General features: G+C 37.0%; 2 protein-coding genes across 5 annotated transcripts in view; one reads left to right on the plus strand and one right to left on the minus strand.

Annotated features, from left to right (window-relative positions):
* FAM227B (family with sequence similarity 227 member B) overlaps window positions 1–18,522 on the plus strand; it is a 141,607-nt gene extending 123,085 nt beyond the window's left edge. Inside the window, exons 11-14 of the mRNA XM_015595950.2 lie at window positions 1,600–1,762; window positions 11,277–11,352; window positions 15,566–15,635; window positions 18,435–18,522. Of these exons, the coding sequence (XP_015451436.1) occupies window positions 1,600–1,762; window positions 11,277–11,352; window positions 15,566–15,635; window positions 18,435–18,518 (393 nt within the window). The 3' untranslated portion in view covers window positions 18,519–18,522. The remainder of the gene's footprint in view (window positions 1–1,599; window positions 1,763–11,276; window positions 11,353–15,565; window positions 15,636–18,434) is intronic.
* The window catches only part of GALK2 (galactokinase 2), a 105,649-nt gene continuing 101,158 nt past the window's right edge, over window positions 18,130–22,620 (minus strand). For all 4 annotated transcript variants that reach the window (XM_006920379.3, XM_025038972.1, XM_025038971.1 and 1 more), the window contains one exon: window positions 18,130–19,126. In XM_006920379.3, the coding sequence (XP_006920441.1) occupies window positions 18,919–19,126 (208 nt within the window). In that variant the 3' untranslated portion in view covers window positions 18,130–18,918. The remainder of the gene's footprint in view (window positions 19,127–22,620) is intronic.

Genomic DNA, 22,620 nt, shown 5'->3' on the forward strand with positions numbered 1-22,620 from the left:
CTGAGCACCGAAACAACCCCTTGGGCTTTCTGTATCATCCCTTGTGACTCTTCGAAGGATTCTTCTTATAGGATTGTTTGGTTCTTCAAATTTAGTACTAAGTTGATTTTTGACTATAAATTCCTCTTTATGGAATCAAAGTTCTCTGACAATTTTCTGTCCTATCAAGTGAATGGAAGCAGTGGGGCTTCTGTTAATGATTTTGGTTCTTTTGAATGTCTCTAGCAAGAGTTCTTTGGGCAACAGGGGACTTTCTGCTTTAAAGTATCTAAGAAAATGGCTGAGGCTATACAAAACACTGTATTTAATACCTCGTTCTGCTCTTGCCTGGTTGAATTACTCTTTAAAAATCAGGGATTAAGGAAGAAAGAGCTGTGAACTGTGGTTTTCCTAAATTAGAAACTGATAACTGCAGGAAAAACTAACAGAAATGTCTATTTCTAGTACCTCAGTAAGCTAGAGTTTCTATCTTAAAATACTCAAGGCAAAAGCCAGAAAAGGGGTCATAAAATGTTCTTTTGAGACAGGCAAAATTTCCTTTTAATTTAAATGGAGCTTGGCCTGGTTTTGCATGCAATTTAAAAATCAGGCTAGACATAACCTGATGTAAATTGTCATGCACGATTAAGATGAAGGAAATCATGTATAACATAGAAAATACATCTGATATTGACATTAAGTTTTCACTATCAAAGAATTGCTTTCGATTATCATAGTCCCACTTTTTAAAATAATTCTCAGGCAGCTATGAATGAATACAATGAAAAAGTGACCATTAGCAAAATAAACACAAGAGAATTTTATGTATCAGTAAAAGTGAATGAGAATAAAATCTTATTTCCCCACAGGAAATGGAATCAATAATAAATCTCTAATCTAGACATTCCAAAAATTAAGAAAAGTCGACATATGAGTAGTTGCTATAATGAACCTGTCTCCCACAAGAAACCAGTAATAGAATCTTGGATTAATTATATTTATAGTTATTTTTTCCCTGACATGGAATTCGTAGTCAACCGTTTTTTCCATTGGCACTTCAATTATGTTATCTAACTGCCTCTGACCCCTTTGTTCTGATAAGAATTTAGCTATTAATCTTATTAAGTTTTCCTTATATGTTGTTTTCTCTTACTGTTTTTGAGATTTCTCATTTTTCTTTTCTTTCAGTGCTTTGACTCTATGTCTAGGTATGAATTTATCCTATCTGAAGTTAAGCTTCTTGGATGTGTTTTTCATAAAATTTGGAAAGTTTTAGTCATTATTTCTTCATATATATTTTCCTGCCCCTTTTTCTAGGGCTCTATTAATTTTTCTTTATTTGTTTTTCTTCCTATTCTTCAGATAGAATAATCTCTATTGACCAATCTTCAAGCTTGCTGATAAAGCAAATGGGTAGGAGAGCTTTATGAAATTACTCATAGACTCATAGTTAGTAAATTTCTTTAATTAAAAGGGTGTTTTGCAGAATTTACTTTTATTTATTTTAATATATTATATAGTAATATTATTTATAGCTATAATGCTGTTATGTTTTCTTTAAATGTTCTTTAAAAACATACAGAAGTAATAACTGACTTGACTTTTTTCTTCCCCTCACAGTCCCATTATTGTAGTCCTGGTCCAGAGTTTTACCGTGTGCTCTTAAATATTGGAAGTCAGAGTCCACTAATTTTACATTATCTTAAGATGCATGAACTAGCTGGCATTTCCAAAGCCCCTAGAAAAAGCAAGATGAAATTCACTGCAATATTGCGAGAACCATATCCTTTTTTAAGCTTTGCTATAATGAGATGTTTCTAAAATAGTCAAAACTTTTTACTAAAAGTCTCAATTAACAAAAAAACTCAAAGCATTTTTTAGCCAATGTTTTTATTTAGCATTTAATTATGTTCAAAACTTTTGTAACATGTTCAGTTAAATTATTTTCTCACTTAGATCTAAGACTATGATTTTGCATATAATGTAATGTAAATGTAGTTGTACTCACAAGGGTGTTCATGATTCTGAGAGAATTTTTAATGTCCATTTATAAAGAAAAAGATAAACTTCTTTACTGAGTTGTGCATTAAATCATTATCAGTAGAAAGTGAATATTTTTATGAATGATCTTTGAATTTTTTAAAAAATCTGATCACATAGTATTAAAGTTATAAGTAAAATGGGAAAAAACTTTGACTTCTATGACTCAGAGCTAAATGTGTAGTGCACCTTTAAACTATGTAGAATCTTGTGCAAAATATATTTGGAGCTCCTAATTTTCCCTTCTCACATTATCCGCATTTTTATAAACCATTTCAAGTCCTTTATGTCCTTGAGAGTAAACTAACATAGAAGTAACCAAAAATCCAACCATTTTTTCCATGTAAAACACAAATTATTAAAAAAAAAACCTCAGGAACAAAATGTTAGTGTAGTTTGTGTGGATCCTGTTAAAAAACAAAGTCTATAGGCTTTATCTGTATTTCTAACTTAAATTTAGGACATTCACATTCAGTTGCAGTTTAGAAAAAATCTGGACTCAATGCAGTGTCATAATGAGTGCATTGTATTACTATAAACACACACTCCGACCATCACACATGCAAATACAGACTTTCATATGTAAAAACTTTTAGGGGTGTATTATTAAACTCTGTAATTGAAAATAATGTGGGATATATCAACATCGATCCCAGAATAAAAATAAAAGCTATACAAAGAAGTCATCTGTTGTGAATTATCTGTGACGTGGAAAGAGCAAGTAGTCAACAGTGAAAAAAAAAAAGGAAGAAACTCTGAGACTCATAAAAGGTTGCCAGCTCTTTATAACACTCCATTTTCACACAGAGTCCAGTGGGAAAATCTTAGAGCCATGTACAACTTCTTTTCACTTTTACTTATAAAAAGATTGCTAATAATCTTTGTCACATGTGCACTCATAGACTTTTTCTCAGCAACTTGTAACAACTTGTGAATTGTTACTAAAGTTGCTATCAATTGTATTTTTCTTTTCAAATAAGTGACATTTGAGCTAATTAACATATACTAAGAATCTGATAATTATATTTTTAAAATGATAAATTAGCTAAAAGACAAATGTCCAAAAAAAACTTCTAAACCAGAAAACTCCATTCTAGTTATTTTTCCAATAAAAATAACATATAATACTTTTTTCCCTCAGTCTTTCTAAAATTCTCAATGTGAAGTGAATAGGAAAGCCTACACTGCTAGAAAGTTTATCCCATTATTTACAAAAACAATTAACCCTCACTTTCCTTTAGCTTCAAAAATAGGCATGTGAACATTCCAATATTATTTGTTAATGAGACCTTTTAGATAATAGAAACCAGATGTTAGTTGCCCGAATGGGAGGTCTTTTAAAAATCCTTTTTGTTGAAAACACCCAGCCCTTAAAGCCCTGTGGCAACACAGACTCCTTTCACCAAAACACGATGAAGGACTGATGTTTCCTCTAGTTGTCTGCAAAGAAGAAAAACAGGGACATGGTACACTAAGGCCGGAAAAAAGAAAAGAATGAAGAGGGGCGTTGAGGAAGTGGAGAAGAAACCTAAAATCCTTTGTTGCATTGAAGAGGCCTCTTCAGCCGTGTGGGGGAAAAAATTACTCCAATTTTTGCCTGTCCTCCATTTGTATTAATCAATCAATCAAGCAGATGGATTGGACTAGATAAATTTCAAGTCCCTTTGAATCCTGAGATATATGATTCTGTTGGAGGAATTTGACTTTCCACATCATCAATAGATGAATTGGTAAATAGCTTGATTTTTCCCTGAAATGACCACAGTCTCATTTTGTCAACTCTTCTGTGTTCTGAGGCTACACTAAGGAAAAAAAATCATAGACATCATTTTTCCATTCTCAGCTATCGGCTCTCCTAAAAGACAACCAGAGTAACCTATTGACCAAAGTTTAGTAGACTTACTGTAATAAGAGAGAACACCAACTTAACAGAGCTTTAGTAGTGTCTCAAAATGGGTAAATTCAGGGATGATGTTTATGAGGTTGTAGGGCCTGAACTGGATGATTTTGAGGCAGGGAATTGTTTGGGATTGGGCAGAGCTTAATGATATTATAAGTTTGAATTGGTAGGCCCAGTAAAGCAGGGTCTTGAAGTAAGCTTTGATGAGCAAACTATTTTAGCTGGTTCAAAGTCTTATCTTTTAGGAGAAAGCAAGTATCTTAAGTAATTTTTGCTTGTTCTCATCATAGTTAAATATAGAGACAAGAAAAAAGTATGCACAGCCCTTGAATTTCACAACATAGGAACAGCAATGACATCAGCATCATGGCTGAATAAGACATCCCTTGCTCATGTTCCCCACCTCAACAACAACAATGTGGCATCCACCTATGAACAAAAAGTGCCTTTGTGGAACCTGTGGGATCTGGCAGCATTCACCAGGGGAACCAAGAGAAGTCTCACTCACTTGTGCATCAGGAACACACATCCAGATCTCAGTCTCAGCTATGGACCTTATAGTGGCCTGTGAATGGGCTCTAGTGCTTCTTGGCCACCGTCTGGGAACCCCTGGAAAACACTGTGGAAGTCCAGATTTCCAGCAGAAGAATTCCAGCACACCATCGGGCAAAACGATATGAGTGTGGACGCATTGGAGAGGGTAAAAGGAACAGTTTGACTTTGCTCTTCTTGCAAGGTGGCACAGCTTAGGGCCAAGAGAAATCTTCTTGGCCTGTGAGTTTTCATGAGGAGGAAAGTGAGACCTTATCAGTGAACACCTGGATTCCTTAACTGTTCAGTCGCTGCCAAAAAGACTCATTTTACCCTTGCCCCATTCAGAATACTGGATGGTGAGCTGTATGACTTGGTGGTGGGGGCTCAGAGGCTAAGAGAGTGGCAAATAGGCCTCCCCAAGGGCATTAAATGGATGTGGATTCTACTAACCATGTCATAGATTCCATCGAGAAGCCTATGAGCTGCTGGGGATACCTCACCTAGAGATCCCCCTAACTGGCCCATGAGCACCCCCAGTGCTCCATGTGCCTCACCCACATACACAGTCACAACTGCGGCCAACTCCCAGCGGCAATGACAAGAGTGAGCTTTGGCAGATGACTAGTGAGAACACATTAAAAGTCTGTGTTGGCCCAAATTTGTGGGCCAGGGAGAGACCGCAAACTTCAGCTTTAGTTAGTACCCCTTTGAGAAAACAAAAGGAAGGCCATCAACACTCATTCTGGTGTGTTGCAGGATGGCAGAAGGCATAAAAGCTTAAGAATTCTGCCAGAAGAGGGAGAAGTGTGGAGCAGGTGTATCAATAGAAGTTCTAAGAAAAATTCAGAATCTCCAGCAGGGCTGACAATGATGTTGGTTTTAGTTCTCACCATTACAGATAAAACAGTTTGTGTCAGTCACCTAAAATAACCTAATAAGTCTCGTGCTGGGCTCTCAAAGATTCCTTAAAGGACCAGATTTCAAATTTTTAAAAATATATTTAAGACTTATTTAGTAGAACACTTTATAAACAGAAAAACATCATGGAGGCATAATAGGAGACAGGATACCTGAGGTATTTAAATTTTGCTCTTAGAAGAGAAAAGGAAATTTTGTTTATTTTTAGATGACTTTTAATTGAAACTATTCTGAACTTTGCTGACTAAGTTGCTAAATTTCCTCTCTGCTGGTGAAGAATGGGACCAAGTTTAAAAAAAAAAGGTGGTGGAGGGGAAGAGAAATGAACTTTTTAAAATAAAAAAGAACTTGGGGAACAAAGGGGTTCTGTTTCCCATGGGTAAGCGTGTGCACGTGTATTGTAAGGATTTTGTATCCACCTTAAGCCAGAGACAATTACAAAATTGCTTATAAGATCCTGCTCTTTTTTTTTTACAGACTTAGTTTAAGTTCTAGTTGGAGTTTTTCTTTTCTTTTAATAAAATATACAAAACACAAACCATAATTCAGCCAACTTGTTATTAAACTAACTAATGAAATGAATAGAAGAACTTAGTTGCCTTAGGTAATCAAATTCCAGGGAGTGGGTTGTATCAATTTTTTAGCCACAGTTTGCACTTTAGATTATAAACATAGCTCAATGGAAAAATAAGAGGGGGAGCAGGAGGGATTTTAATCCTGGAAAGTTAGTAATAGTTTGTTTTTGTTTTTGTTTTCAATTTAGTACAAATGTGGTAAAGCCCAATTTGTATAAAATAAGAGGAGAAAACTTTATTTTCAAATTGTTTAAATGCTCTTTAAATGTTGAAAAAATGGATATTCTTACTATACAGGTTATTGGTCAAAAACAAAAAACAAACAAACAAAACCCAGATGGAAACATCGTAACTTTTTGAATGCTTAGAATTTAAGACTAAAAAGAAATACCTTAAGTAAATATAAAAAATTGACTAGATTATAATTTTGTGTTCACCCAACCCATTTCTTCTTCTAGGAGGTGGGCAGGCAAAGAAAAAAACTAAATAACACCTACACTGTTACTATGCATTCAACCCATAAAAAATCACTGCCAGTTTATGACTCTGAGTGATTCTGTAAGATGCTCCAGGATATCAGAAAGTGGAAATCCTATCTTAGCTTAGAGCTGAAGTCACGTATTTAAGGAAAAACCAAATCGACTTTTTGGATGGTGGCCCCATACGTATTTGTTCTCTATTATGTTACCAATATTCCAATTTGGTCGATCTCAGGGAAGTGGAATCTCCAGAATTTCTATCTTTAGAAGACTGGCTTAGATATTCAATCTAGCTACAAGCATGAGACTAAGGAACTTGTCCCAAATTTGTATTTGCAAAGCAAACTCAAAGTTTGTATGTTGATTTAGAATAGCTTTGTCGGGGAGGGAGGAGTTGATGGAAATATGGGGATAGCTAAAGTCCTTCCAAGCAATCCTTGGAGCTGCCTCTGTCGAAGGACACGTTATAAAAATGGTGGAATCTCTGTAAATCAACGATTTTTTATCTAGCCTTATCAGGGAGAGAACTGTTGCCCATAACTAAATGTCCCAAGTAACAAAAGCCAACCATTTGTAGCACCAAAACTTTTTATGTTAACCATTTTTAATGAAAAATTTTCTTAAAGGTATATCATACTTCTCTGACTGCTTAAACAATATAGCAAAACATAATTAACTGTGTGATAATGACCGGGTTTCTCAAGATGAAATCCATGACTCAGCTGTATCGAGATATCGATAAGAATGCTTTATTCAGCAGGCGAAGAATAGTAAACACTTCCTAAGTACCTATTACACACCAGCGCTGGTACTAGTGTGAAGGTGTCAAACTATCAGACAGCAAAGACAGGAATGGTGTCACTAGTGACAGAATCTTACATAAGGTGCCATAACAGCACAGAGTGCCTTTATTCAGTTTGAAACAGTCTTGCACTGAGAAAGAACAGATTGCTACGCTTGTATAGCCTTTTTGTCTGTTTTCATAATTTTGTCTCCTACTTCAAAAACTGCCTGCTTGGCTCTTCTCGTTTCTACTAAGTCCTTAAAGCCAAACACCATGTCTTACTCATCTTCATGTCTCAATGCCTAATGAAAGTTCTGGCAAGCTTGCCGAATGTTTTTAGTTAAATCTGTGTTAATATTTCCAGTAGCCTTATTTCCTCAATTTTCTAGATGATGCTACAAAACTGCTGCTAATGATGTGTGAAACTTACTAAAACAGCAACATTATTTTACACATAATATAAAATAGGCCATATAGAATCTGGGTGAGATTCCAACAGTGGTACTATCTCACATAGAATAAGGCACATGTGCATAGTAATAACTTTTGAAAAAAATTTTTGGATACATGGCTATGTTGTGGATATTTAACACTCCTACAAATTCAACATCAAACTATTCGAAGTGTAAGCAAAGGTAAACGTTATGCAGAATATAACTTCTCTAAGATTAGTTTGGGCTACTTGCTAATAAGTTATTTCAAGAATTTAGAATTAAGAATTAAATGAATTCTGGTGTATAAAGGAAGAGATTCTGGCCACCACTTGCTGCCTAAGTTTCTTTTACTTCTTATACAATAGCATTATGTGTAGAATGGAGACTTTGGCTTTAAACCTGGTAATCTCGTGAGCAACTCAGGGTACTCCAAAGAATATCCTTAAGGAATATGAAGTAGACCGCAAAGCTTCCTGCAGCCTAATTCTAGGACAACACCTTTGGCAGATGGGAGTAAAATTTGCCTCCGGGACATTCTTTTCCTGAGTCTCACACATACCCAAGCTCTCAAAGACAATACTTCCTTCTCTTCTATAAGCCTCAGTCTCTTCATCTATAATACAATCAAATTGAACCCTATGATTTCTAAGGTTCGTTGTTTCTCTAATACCATGTGATTCTAAATGGAGATCAAAGACTCCAGAATCTGGGGTCTCTGATGTCTTGAGGCTTCTAGGATGTCTCCAGGCCTTGGTGTGTCACATTCCAACCACAACTGTCATGAAGTCCTAGAACAAGACCATTTTATTTGTACCCAAATAGCTCCTTACCCATTTAGTGGCTTGCCGTATAACCTCCGTGTAGCAGTACATGAGAAAATAAGTGTGAGGTCCGTTCAAACAGTGGAATCGGAAAACATGTTGCCGCAGTCATCCCCAAGGAATAGAATATAGCCATTCATCATCATTTATAAGCTTTGAGTACTCAATTTTTCTACAGTTGGGAAAAATTGATGGCTTTAAGAATGCGAAGAGAATAAAAATTAACATATTCATTAACAAACATTAATTAACAGAAGTCTACTGACAACCATCACCATTAAATAGTGCAAGAAAATGCTGAGGTCTTAGTCAACACCAACATCATACAGCTCAGAACCTCATTACACAACACACATGTACAACTGTGACGAAATTTTGTGGACAATGAAAATGACTTTATAAATAATGTATACCTAGTTCATTTCAATAAATGACATACGTTTGAAATTAATTTATAATAGTTATTTGTCTCAATACTAATAGTATATAATGAATGCGTAATGCAAAGAAAATCTAATTCGTTCAGAGTGACAAACATATCATCCTACTCACAAATACTTCATTATGGAAACCATACTCAAGAGCACAATATAACTTTGTAGAAGGATAAAGTCCTTGAAAGTCTAACAGGCACTTGAGGAAGAAATTAAATATTAGCAGGAAATAGCTGCATGCAAATTAGATTTCAGCAGCTCAAGAACATGTATACTTGAGGAAAAGTGTATCTCATTAGTTGTGCAAGTCATTCTACAAGAAGAATGATGTCCAATTTTTTGTGACTTTCACTCAGAGAAGATCTTAGACTTTCAGTCACTTTATGTAGCAAGGGGAGTAAGGCAGATATTAAAAGTAGCCTGATACCTTCAGGTATCACTCGTTTTGAGAAGATTACTAAGCCTTCTCTTCTAATGTTGCTGGACTTCTTTATGGTCTCTGACAGATAGGGAAAAAACTAAAAATGGAACTCAGGCATAAATGAAACTGCAGGCCTCTTCCTTAGGTAATGAACAGGATTACTACCTCTTTTCGGCCATGTGCATCACACTAGTCCCAAGCTAGGCAAGACTTGGGCTATCTTTTTCCAGAATTCAGAGGGACCTGAGTCAGGAGAGACATGAGCCTCCCTTGATAGACTCTCAGGGGAAGAAATGTCATATTGAAACACACATTGGAGAAGAGAAGAGAAATTGGTGATTTCATATAAGAAAACCCAGCAGTGTGTGCACCACGTTGATGATTGTGATGGCAATAGAGCCCATCCGATATGTACACTCAATGAAATCTTTAGCAAACACTAAAATAGTTAGTACAAACATAGATGTGTGGGGAAATTATGATACTATGTTGGGTAAAGAAAGCAACTACACCATTATAACAATAAGATAAAATAGATATTTGTATATGACAGATGGAGAGACAACATAGAAAATTGAAAATAGTTTTATGTTTTGGAAGTGGGGTTATGGGAGAATTTTTTATTTTGATTAATGCTGTTAAAATATCTTGTACAATAATATTTTTTAAGTCTTGCCGAAACATTTGTCAAAATGAGTAAATTTTGGAAGGTTTCGTTTTTCTCTGCTTTCATTATTTAAAGTGAGGCTTCCACTACTTCCCTTTTAAGTTTGAGGACTAATGTATCCTTAATGTTGTTGTTCATTGAATAGTCAAATATAATACTTATGTGGAATGAAATCTCAAAGCCAAAGTTTGAAAGTAACACGGATCCAGCCTAAGGAAGTTTTATCTTGAAATTTTACCATTTGGATTTGATTCATATCAAGAGAAAAACTGTAGGTCATATGGGCACTTATTCTAGGGATGTCATTTAGAACATCCTTGAAGACAAGGAAATTTTGTACAGTGTGATCACAATTCGTGAAAAATCCACTGGGCTTCTCCTAACATTCTTACGCCAGATATGTAAGATTAAAATGAACATCAAGGATAGCCCTGAAATAGAACATAAATATTTTTCAAATGAGCAAATTGCATTTAGAGAAAGATAGAGGTAATACTGAAATGTGGTTCAGGGTGGGGAGTGGGCCAAAGGAGGAGAGTGTCATCATCTCCTGTGTCTTAGTGATCGCAGAGAGTTAAGGGCTCCTAGTTTTCAATAAGCCTAAGGTCTTAACACAGGTGAGGGATGCCTCCTTGAGTCATCTGCCAATTGCTGCTTCAGAAGGAAAGTGTCTGCTTTGCCAGACACAGACACAGTTTAAGACCAGGGTCAGGGACACAGCCACAGGCTGTACAAGTAACAGAGAGGACAAAGAGCCCCATCTTCATTGACAGCACACTTACTCGAACCTCTTCCTATCTTTCCTCATGCAGAAAGCAGAGCCCAGGCTAACTGAGGCAGCCGACACTTGCTGCCAGTCACCTCCAGAGCCTCTCAGAGGTTAAGAGACTTTGAGGTCCTCAGTATATATAGAAATAAAATATCTAAACAGGGCTACAAAAATTGTGTTACATTTTTACTATTTACATTTAACAAATTGCTACTTTTAAAGCACACCCAAAAAATTTTTTTTAATGGTAATTACAGGATTTATGAAACTCTTAAGTCCTAGTGCTCTATGGATGGTGTAGTCCAGATAATGGGATGCAAGTTTAAAGTGGTCTGTTGGGTACTGTCTTCTTTCTGTCCTCTCAGTATAACTCCAGACATAATATTCATGTTTACACTTGAGACCCTTCATGACTGGGAAGCCCAGGCTAGAGCCCCCTGGTTCCCCCTGTCAAAAAGACTGTTCACCTTTCTCAAGTGTTCCTAATTGGAAATCTTTCCTTAATGATAAGTCCATCACACCACCTGCTCCAACTTACTATGATATTATAAAGGAAGCAAAAAGAAAATTTGCAAGAAACCAAAAGGATTTTAGGATGTAAGTTGATGCTTACTATTGTTAAATATAAAATTGTAGACTCCTTTTAAAACTAGAAATGATCTTAGAAATCATCTGTACCAGCTGTCCCCAACCTTTTTGGCACCAGGGACAGGTGCTCTTATAAGAATCTAATGCCTGATGACTGAGGTGGAGCTGAGGTGGTGATGCTAGTACTGGGGAGTGGCTGCAAATACAGATAAAGCTTCTCTCAATCATCTGCTGCTCATCTCCTGCTGGGCATCTTGGTTTCTAACAGGCCACAGACTGGTACCAGTCCAAGAAGCACAGGGGTTGGGGACCCCTGACCTATACTGAGCTGCTCATTTCACTGATGAGAATTGCCTTCGAGCATCTTATAAATCAGAGATTCTTTTCAGGTAAGTGTTAAGGATGTATCATAACCATGGAGCCACTGCAAGTGTCAGGAATTGAAGGAAGGAAGGACTGGGGGGATGTGACCCCAACATGGAATGACTATGTTACTGGGGGATACACCCCAACATGGATAGGCCAGGAGAGAGCTCTAGACACTAGAGATTGGAGTATGTATTGTCCATTTACAAAGATGAGCCCTGGGAGAAGAGCAGAAAAGTTGTCTTCAGTGGAAGGAGTTCCCTGGAGCTGGGGTGGCAGCTGGCATGGTATTGAGGAAAGCAAGACAGAGAGGTCTTTTCTAAAATGTTTTCTTGGGGAAATGTTTTCAGTTCTTTGTGCTTCATTTGAATGATCATTCGTGACCAGTCATGGTATTCTTATGTGCCAGAAAGTTAGAAATGGCTTAATGAAAGGCTGTCCATCAATTTTTATAAGAACAAATTGGCAGCGTCCAATTCTTCTGCCTATGATATCAAAGTCACTGCCTAGAGGTTTTATTGCCTTAAATGGGAGAAAGGATGGACATCTTCCCTTTTGGGTGCCCGATGCTGTTCAGGAAACATCAGAGAGATAAACGGAAGAGCAGGCAGCTAGTCCCTATCCATCCAGCATGCAGAACAGAAGTCTGAGCCTCGGTTTCCCATGGGTCCCCATTACACACACACACACACACACACACACACACACACACACACACACGGCCTTTAGATTTCCTATGCTCAGAAGGAAGAACAGGAATGAACACCTTGTAAGAGAGCCCTGTGGAAGCAGCAAGGTGGAGTCCAGTCCATGCTCAGGTGTCATAGTGATGCCTTTGACATATTTATAGGAGAGGATGGATGTGCTGGGGAATTCCTCGCATCCAGTAGCGCATGGGGAGGGCGCACTGAAGAATTGCTTTGTAAAGGACCTACTGGCATGTGGAAGACAGCAAATTGTCGATTTATTCTTTCCCAATTAGAAATGTCTACTTTGTTTTAAAATTTAACTCTAAACTTTGATTTTACAGAGAAAAGCACAGAATTAATGAAGAAATAAAATTCTTAAGACAGCGGCAGGAAAGAATTGACAAGGAGCTTGATAGGTTCGTTTCTTATTCAACTGTGTAGAGCTTAAAAACATTTTTATTGAACACATGTGTTACATAAAACCACAATGGCTTTATTATGTAAAAATACATCAACTCAAATATCTGCAAAGAGGTTTTCTACTCAACAGTTCATCTGGAGTAACATTTTAACTTTATCCACATAGTCACCTATTCTGCTAATTTAATTATTTGCTAAACATTATCATCATCTCCTTTTACTTTACCAGACATAGGACTTTTTAAAAACAAACCCATAACCATGCCCTGCCCTAATGAAAGATGTAAACTAGAAAAATAGCCTACATAGCTGGTCTCTCTTGGGACAGTTCTTTGTCCCCCTTCAGCCCTGCTGGTTTCCCTACCCGTACAAACATCTTTCCCCCACTGAAGCAAGGAAAATTGGGCTCATTTAATTTATTTATTTTATAAATTAGAGTATAAAAAGGAAAACTATAAAATACTGAGACTAACCCACTTCTTCCAATACACCCACGTGCACAAGAATAAGTATCGAATGAGTACAGCCCTTCAAACAAGCCCCCGTGGGAGACCACGACTCTGTGTCAGCCACGCTGCCATACTTCTCATCACTATTCTGGAACTTATAAAGCTAGTCTCCCAGTCACATGAGGAAATCCGACCCATTACTTTAGAATCTTATCTCACTTTTCACCAAAAATCTTATCACTCAGATTTCCCCTTTGCCACACCTAGATTATAAGAGCTGACTCCAGCTGAATTTTACAAGTTCCTAAAAATCAAACCTACATAGGACAGGATTTCTCATTACCAAAGATAAGCATAAGAATGTCGAACAGGTTTACGGTCAATGTGCAAGGAGCACTCAAATATGTTTTATGCAATGGCACATTGTTGGAGAAAGTGAAGGGAAAAAATACTCAGGTGGATACATAAATCCCATGGGCCTTTTAAGTTTATAAGCACAGCACGTAAATTTCTATCTGTAATCTGAAAATGAGATGACTCAAGGAGAGGAAAAGACTCAAGGAGAGGAAAAGATGGGAGATTAGGTAGTGGTGATGGCTGCAAAACTGTGAATGTACAGTTTGACCCTTGAACCATGCAAGAGTGGCACTGACCCCAGGTGTAGTCAAAAAATCCGCATGATGTTTGACTCCCCAAAACTTAGTTGCCTCTCAATATCTGTGGAGGTTTGGTTCTAGGACCCCTGTGGATACCCAAATCCATGAATGCTCAAGTCCCCTATATAAAATAGCGTAGAGCAATATATACAGTCAGCCCTCTACGTCCACGGACTCCCAACTGCAGATCAAAAACAGTATTTATTGAAAAAAATCCACGTATAAGTGGACCCACGCAGTTCAAACCAGGGTTGTTCAAGGATCAACTGTACTAAAAACCACTGCATTGTATACTTTAACAGGGTGAATTTTATGGTAAGTGACATATCTCAATAAAGCTGTTATTTACCAAAAAAAAAGGTGGGGGGGGAGCTTACATGAAAAGAATGAGTTGGAAGATAGATGATTTTAACAAAGTGAGACAAACCAGTCTCAGGATGACTTGCAAGACAAGGAACCTCTAAGAGGGTGCTGTTGAAGAAGGGTTCAGGGATCTTTTGGAGTGTGTCCACCTAGGACTACGAGGAAGAGACCCAAACTGTTAAGGGCAGATTTGAGAAAAAGCAGGGAAGGACAGACCCATAGGGTAATAAGGAGTGAGGAGAAAACTCAGGTTGAGGAGATAAAGTTGGCAGAGATAAAGTAGAGAATAAGTGTTTTATGCAATGAGGGGACATGTGTCAGTCATAGAACACTAAAGCGAGAGACCTCGAGGAGGTCAACTCATTGTGCCTTCAGGCTAAATGCTAAAGACACCTGGAGTAGGCCTTGCAAGGGGTTGGCTAATCCAAATGTTATGCTTCAGCAAATTATGATTGGAATTCTCAGACATTTTTACTTCCTACCAATTTCACGGAAGAAATCATTTTAAAATGTTTCACTTGAAAATTGCCAGTGAAATTAATAGCCTTATATCTTTTTTCATTTCTTTCTCTCATTCGTGTTTCTCTTGCTAATAAAGTTTCTCCCTTGTTCCAATTTCCTATCCTTCCTTGCCTAGGCTATATCTGCTTCTTTCCTCATCCATAGATCTCTGAAGAGCTCCTGATGCCTCAATTCAACTGTTCATCTCCTTCATAAATATTTCTTGAATGAGTACTTGATGACGGAATCACAATACATTCCTGGATTCCCATCCTCAACGAGCTTACAGTCTAGTAAGCGCCCTCGCCCTTCAGCCTTTTCCATTTTTCTCTCTCTCTTTCTCCCCCAGATCTTTACCTTGCTGGTTCCTTTTACTCTTCTGTCTCCACCAACACTTCTTAAAGTCTGCACTGGAGTCTGGCAGTGCGATCAGTTAAGGGAATACCGTGTGAACCATCTCTCTGGAGAGGATGCTTCACTGCTGGGACAGAGTGTCACAGGTGGCTGAAATTTAGGGTTCAGGTCACAGTGCTTGGGTTTAAATCCTCTATTACTTTTAGCTGTATGACTGTGGACAGGTTACTTAACCTATCTAAGTCTATTTCCTCATAATATAATAGTAGTACCTATTTTATAAGATTGTTGTAAGTGTAATTGAATTAATATTTGTAAAGTGCTTACGAGTGCCCAACATATTAAACTCTTTGTAAATGTTGGCTTTTAGTTGGTGTCAGTATAAAAAAAGTTTGGCTAACGATTTTCTTTATTCCATGATTAGACTCCAAGCAAAGGCTACCAAGAAACCTTACGAAGCTGGGGATGACTTTGAGAAGTTCCTACATAACCTGGTATGTTTCTTTTTTGGAAATAATTGATAATGCTCTCTCTAGCTTCTCTTCTATAGACTGGACAATAATAAACAAATATGGTTTCACATCCAAGTTACGGTGGCAAGATAGAATACATTCTTGTTGTTTAATCATTCATATGTACATTTAGTATAATCTCTGTTTTATATGACAACTTCATGCCCACTATCCCCATCCCTTGCTTCTGACTAGGGACAGTTTATGCAACTGAAAACTGTAATTGCAGTCAGAATTTCAAATTAACAGAAAACTATTGGTGTTTGAAGTCATGTTTTATTTTCCATTAATAATTCAACAAAAATATATTGGATTCCAATTACTATGTTAGATGAATGGTCCCTACCCTCAGTTGATGGAAACGTAAGACAGAAATGATAAGGTTCTAAACAGGGCTCAAGAGTGAGAAAGAAAAGAAAGGACGCTGCTCCACCTTTCCAGTTTTCTGTGTTCCCTCCTCTTCTGCTTGTGGACAGTCCTGTTAAATCCGAAGGGCCTTCTTCCCTTCCAATAGGCAAGAACATGTACAGATTATTGTACAATAAATCTGAAAGTTGGACAATATCATGTCCGAAATAAGAGAAAGGCTTTTATTTTCAGCATGTCAGGCTTTCATTCAAAAATCTAGAGCAATCCTCATTGGCTACTGGTGAATGTCAAAAAACAGGGGTCAAATAATCTAATTGATTCTTATATAAGCCAGAAAGGTGTGATAGAAAGGAGTAAAATACCTGGGTGTTTAGTATTAAACAAATAGGACTATACTTACACACACACACACACACACACACACACACACACACACATTCTTTCTCCCATTTTTCTTGGTATTTATTAACTACTACTGCTAGAGATATGGGTACAGAGAAATATTTATTTAGTATAAAAATTCCTAAATCCCAGGTATAGTGGTAAAGGACAAGTTGACTTCAGTTAATAAATGGTAAATGGCCTGATATCAAGGAAATTACAAGGCACTGTGAAAACTGTAGCACACTGGAGAGTCTCTGCCTCATCTAAACCAAGCAACTACTTCCTCAGCTCTAGTTCATTGTTATCCTACAGAAATGGAGGCCAAAGTGTTACCAGATCTTCCACCATCAGTAATCCAGATTCTTCTGTAAAATTTCTGATTAGGAATCAAAGGCCAAACAAAATATATCTATAGACCAGATATGGCCTATGGGCTATTGGTTTGCAACTCCTGATCTAAATGCTAGACTTAAGAGCTCTTCAAAAGCTGGCTCCAGCCAGTATCGCCAATCTGTTTTTCTCTACTATATCCCAAGGCAAACCCTTCACTTCTACTGAGCCTTCTGAATGTACTATGTTTACCCCTTCTCATATACTTTGCTCATCAGCAATGTCTACTCCCCAGCTTCCAAATTCTACTCATCCTTCAGGGACCTGTCCAAATTCCATCTTCTTCATGAAGCTTTTTTCCCAGTGGCCCTAGCACCATCTTTTCTAGACGAGTTTGATACCTCTCATAATTTCTAGAATAACACTTGATGATGGTTTGATTTAAAAGTTCAAATGCAGAGTGAATCCCTGGCTTTGAACAACTATGTCCTGCGAAGCAGGGTGCAAGCTGAAAATTTTTACTTACCTATTGCAAGGAAGAAATCTCATAGTGAGAAATTTAAATACAATAACAAAGCGATAGCAAATGCCTTTTTTTTTTTTTTTTACTGTAATGCAGATATCTTTAAAGATTATATACTAACCACAGATCTTCTGTGGGGAATGGAAAGATATTAAAAAAACAAAGGATTATAATTTTAAATCAATTTAGATTTTGTATTATTGAGTTTTAAAAACTCATAATTTCGACTTAAGCTTTCTCAAATGTTTACCTTTCTGCTAGGAATGAAAATGCACTGGAAGTTTATTTTACATTAGAATAATGGATTTTCTAGTACTTTACATATGACTATTGTCCTTTGAGCAACCAACTTTGATTTGCCTTAGCCTCTATGAAATTGAGATTCAAGATGATAGTGTCCAATCTTTGAGTTTCACATCAGTGAACAAAACCAATCACAAAATAATGGAAAATTGCGATAATTTTCTGGATAATTCATGCCATAAGACCACTGCTGTCTCAATTATCTGACTACATCACCAAAATGCTTTTTGGTCTAAATCTTCATATAATTCAGGAAGGCCCTCCTATCATCTACCCATGAGAGAAAGCCATTCATTTATCAGCACCACATGATGATAAATTGCCATACATTTCTGCCCACCTTGAATAAACATATACAGGCACCCACCAACAACTCTACCCACTCCCAGAACCAACTCTAAGCCTTTTCCTACTCTTACCCGCATATCAGCACACCTTGTGAGACACACAATAAAGGGATGCAAGGTAGTGTTCCCCAGAACAGTAAGCTTGCCTCTGGGAATAGAGAGGCATTTGAGAAAAGGGAGGATAGAGTGGGAAGAAAGTAAACTCCATGAACAAACCGAATTATCTGAATTATCATCCACATAATTCTTTATTTCACTGTGAATAGAGATAAAGACTTAAAGTGTCTTTTATCTAAGGTCTCTGCTAAATGATAGAGAAAGCTCAGGGCCAAAATAATTGAAAGTGATTCTTTATGTGAAATCACATGGTTAAAAAAAATTAAATGATTGAGATTTTCTTCCTAAATTCATCTCTTAAAAAATTAAGTAATTCTTCTCATCTTGATAATTGGGGGAATCTCTCACATTCAAGTATCCAATGTCAAGGAAAATCTGTTCATCTTTAATTATGTATTATTTTAAAAGCCTTTCGAAGATCAAGAGAGAGAATTTCTGGCATCACTATCTTCATCAACATCGGAGGACTACAACTTTGAGGACGAATACTAAGAGAAACCAGAAACAAATGATTTAAGAATATTGCATACAATTTAGTTGTACTGGTTTAATTGTAGCAGTATGTTTAATTCGAATCCAATTCATGAGGTCAGTATTGTTTTTTACCATTCATCTTTAGAAATCTTGAAATCAATAAATCCCAGTAAATCATTTTTAAGAGATCTGTCCAACCATAATTTTGGCTCTTATTGGTAGAAAACATATTTTAAGATGGAAAAAATAATCATTATGAAGAATAGAGAGTGTTCGACCATTTCTTTGGAAATACATCTTGATAATAGCAACCGTTCATCATAATATAAAACAGAAAGAGGATTAATTTACTGTGGCATAAGAAGTCCTGCCAGTTCCTAAATGCCCTGAATAGTTTCTCTGAGATTTTTTACATTGCTTAGGCCTCAAGGAAAACCAAAGCCCCGCCTCCAGGTTTAGTAGCAAACAAACTCTGCTTCTCCGGTGCTAGGCTCCTGTTGCTCCTCTGGTAATAAGCCTCATGTACATTTGCTAGGAAGCTGTGCAGCTTGTCGGCCGGTACGATTGATACTGTGCAGCCTCCCCATCCTGCTCCAGTAAGTCGTGACCCTTGAGCCCCAAACTTCCTAAAACAATGAGAAAAAAAAAATTAGAACCTGTAAATGAAAATGAGAGTGATTTGCCCGGTGCTTATAGAACACACAGCCTACCCAAGTTCTGAAGGCGGAGGAAGGGGAAGGGGATAGGGAGGGGGAGGGGGAGAGAGAGATTATTTTGTGGGTTTTTTCAGTGTTGTCAAACATTTTAGGAAATTAGAAAATTTATACTGTTGCAGAAAGTAATTTGAAATTTAATTATATCTCAAACTAGCCCCTGGTTTTGGCTCTAAATGGCAAGTAATTGCTGTACAACTCTTCACATGGTGGTGACTTTCTGGAATCTTCAGGAGCTGGTCTGACAACTGGCCTCAGAATTTATCATCAGATGAAATGTGTGATTGGGATAGAAACTCCTATATAAACCACTACCTAGCAAGGGGTAATTTTAGTCACCATTAACCAGGCACAGTCTCAAACCTAAGATTTATACCAAAGCAAGAGATCCTACGCAAAGTATAAGGATCACTCACTCACCTTTAAAAGATGCAGTTTATCCTGACAATAAAAGTTAACATATACTTCAAATTCTTCCACATAAAATTTATTCGAAATTCATAGATTAAAAACTTCATAAGTAATTTAGCACAATTTTGTCCCTTTCTCCATCTACATGACCTACTTTACTTCCTGGAAAATGTCGTATAATATTACCCCTACTCTAGGACATCAGAATTATTGCACACCAGTAATTCATTTTTCCCTCAATGGTTTTCTCAATTAATTTCTTTTCATCATCTATTTCATTCATTAAAATATGCTTTTCAAGTGAAAATAGATGTTTAAGTAAAAAAACAAAAATGCTTGCAAATAAATAAAGATTACTCATCTCCTCCTGTCCCTCAAACATTCAGCTTATGACCCAGTAGCTAAAACTGAGCCCGGACTCCTAGCTGTAAAGTTTCTTTGACTCTGGGATTCTAGGATTATTCTGAGTTCTCAGGCTGGCAAAGGGTCAGTTTGCAATTTGGTGATTTGAAATTTAAAAAGAAAAATTTGTCATATGCAGTCACATCAAACTATCTCTCCCTTTGGAGAACACTGAGAGAAACCGAGGTGTCAGCAAGTGTATCTGGGAGACTATGGCATCACCTAGAAAAGAACACTGTGCCCTCTTACTTGATTTTCTAAGACCCAAATTATGCCATTTTGCTGGATTCAAGTCGACCAGGTCTTTTATGGTCTTCAATGGATTTCTAGGCATATTTTCTCACACATTTTCATTTGAACAGTTTTTGAAAGCTGTAATTTCAAAAGTGAACATAGAGCAACCTGAGAATGTTGTTTCTAAGTGGCTGTAAAATCCATAGGAATTGCGCTGTGTGGGGAGAGAGGAGCTATTTTCTTGAGTATCCTTCCAGTTTCCGGAGAGCAGAAGCTAGAAGTCTTTCTAGGTAAATGCATTTCATTTCTGAGTCTCCAGAGCTGCTCTGTCATGATCCTGCCTGCTGCAAATAAAAATGGACTGGACTACATCAACCACGTGGTCTGAAATCGTCAAGGCTCAAATTTCCCAAAAAGAGAATCATAAGTGTTCTTATAAATAACCTTCTGCCCTGAGTCAATGGCACTTGTGATCACAAATCAGGGTCTGCCCCCAGCAGTTGGTCAGCATCCTGCCTAGCTATACACACTCACAGGACACGAAGGCCCTGTCTGCTGTGTTCCCCACTGGTGTTTAATATGCCCTTTGGCATATGCCATAGAAATTCTGAGAGAGATCTACAAGTTAGGAGACCAATATAAGCTTTAAATTAAGAATGGAAAGCAGATAAGTCAAGGGTGTTTAGTGAACTTTTCACTTTTGCGTTTTTTCCTGGGAGAACAGTGAGACATTAAAGATATAGATCCTGAGAGGCAATCATCAGAGAAGCAATACAAGAGTTAATGAAAACCGAAACCCTAAAATCCTCCAAATACCACTTTGATGATTGTGGTGACTGGATTGGGAATAATATGGAAGGGTTGATCAAAACAACAAAAGCAGCCTCTGCCTTAAAAAGCACGATGTACTAAACAAAGGCAAGAAGAGCAGAGAGATGGAGATTCTACAGCATGTTCCTTTGGATCCTTTTATCACTGAAAAGTATATTCATATAACTGACCTTCCAGGCACGCTATATAGCCTGACTAAAACTGCCTACTTTTAAATGAACTGATTTGAACATAAAGCACTTACTAAGGTATAAGGCACAAGACAATGGAATGGGGGAGAGATCCAATAAGACCCAACTTTGCTGCAAACTACAAAAAGGAAAAACAAGGAATTGTGGATTGTATTTCAATTCAATTTTATTTATTTCAAAATAAGTAAATATTTTTACATTACACAAATGGATGTTAACTATTTCAAAAAACCTTAAATTTAGGGATAGCTTATATCTCTCTAATCTCAGTCGAGCATAGTTCCAGGCATTTGGTAGATTCTAATAAAAGGCTGCTGGATTGTTATATTTGTTTTAAAATATCAAAATATATACTCAGATACTTTTTATTACATTAATATTACAAAGTCTCAATTATGTGAAACAGTATAATAAAGGAAAATTTATAATTTGCCCAATTATAAAAAATATTTTAAATGAGCAAAATGTAAATTTTAAGAAATGACTAGATTTTAAAGTAGAATTTACTGAGAAATATAAAAATTTTGAAACCAAGTCAATTATGTGAGACAGAATGTGTGTGTGTGTGTGTGTGTGTGCGCGCGCGCGCGCGCACGCACGCACACGTGCGTGCATGTATAGTCAATAATATAGTCTTTATCTGGAAAGAATTTTAGCTTCTGCTCTGAAGTCTAGATTTTTTTACTAGAGTCTCAGAAAAACAGACCTTCGAGAACAATTTCTATTATTTTTACAGCCAGGTTAGAAACACTTTCAGATTGCTTTAGATTGAAGAAACCACAGATTTCAAATACTGTTCAAATGAGAAAGTGTAAGAAAATATGACTACAAGTCTATTTTAGAAATGTAAGCCACTAAAGGCCACTGAAGACCAGTTGGTGTAGTTCCAGCGTAGGGCATATATATGTTAGCTGGGGGCGATAATAAGTAGAAGACAGAGGCCCAACGAGAAGTAAGCCCTAAGAGCAGCTGAAATGGCTCTCTCCCTTTCCTTTGGCAGAGTGTACAGATCAGCACTTAAGGTCATGGGGAAAGAACATCCTAATGGGAATGTGCACTTCATTCTCCCTCATTCTGACCTAAGCAGCACAGCCATGGAATAAAGCTGTTGAAAGGCTTCTGAGGAAGACAGCAAATTTACTTTTGTAACCTTTTTTGGTCTACCAATGAGTCATCTCTTATTTCAACAAGTGTCAAAATAGAAATAAAAGGCCTTAACTATTTTTTTCTTAAGTATTATCAGGAAAACCAATAACAAATGCGCTGTCTCACACAAATTGGCTTGGTTTCAAAACTGTTTTGTGTTCCTCAGTAAATCTTACTTTAAAATTTAGTCAT

Source organism: Pteropus alecto, unplaced genomic scaffold (genome assembly GCF_000325575.1).
Source record: "Pteropus alecto unplaced genomic scaffold, ASM32557v1 scaffold86, whole genome shotgun sequence".
NCBI classification, from domain to species: domain Eukaryota; kingdom Metazoa; phylum Chordata; class Mammalia; order Chiroptera; family Pteropodidae; genus Pteropus; species Pteropus alecto.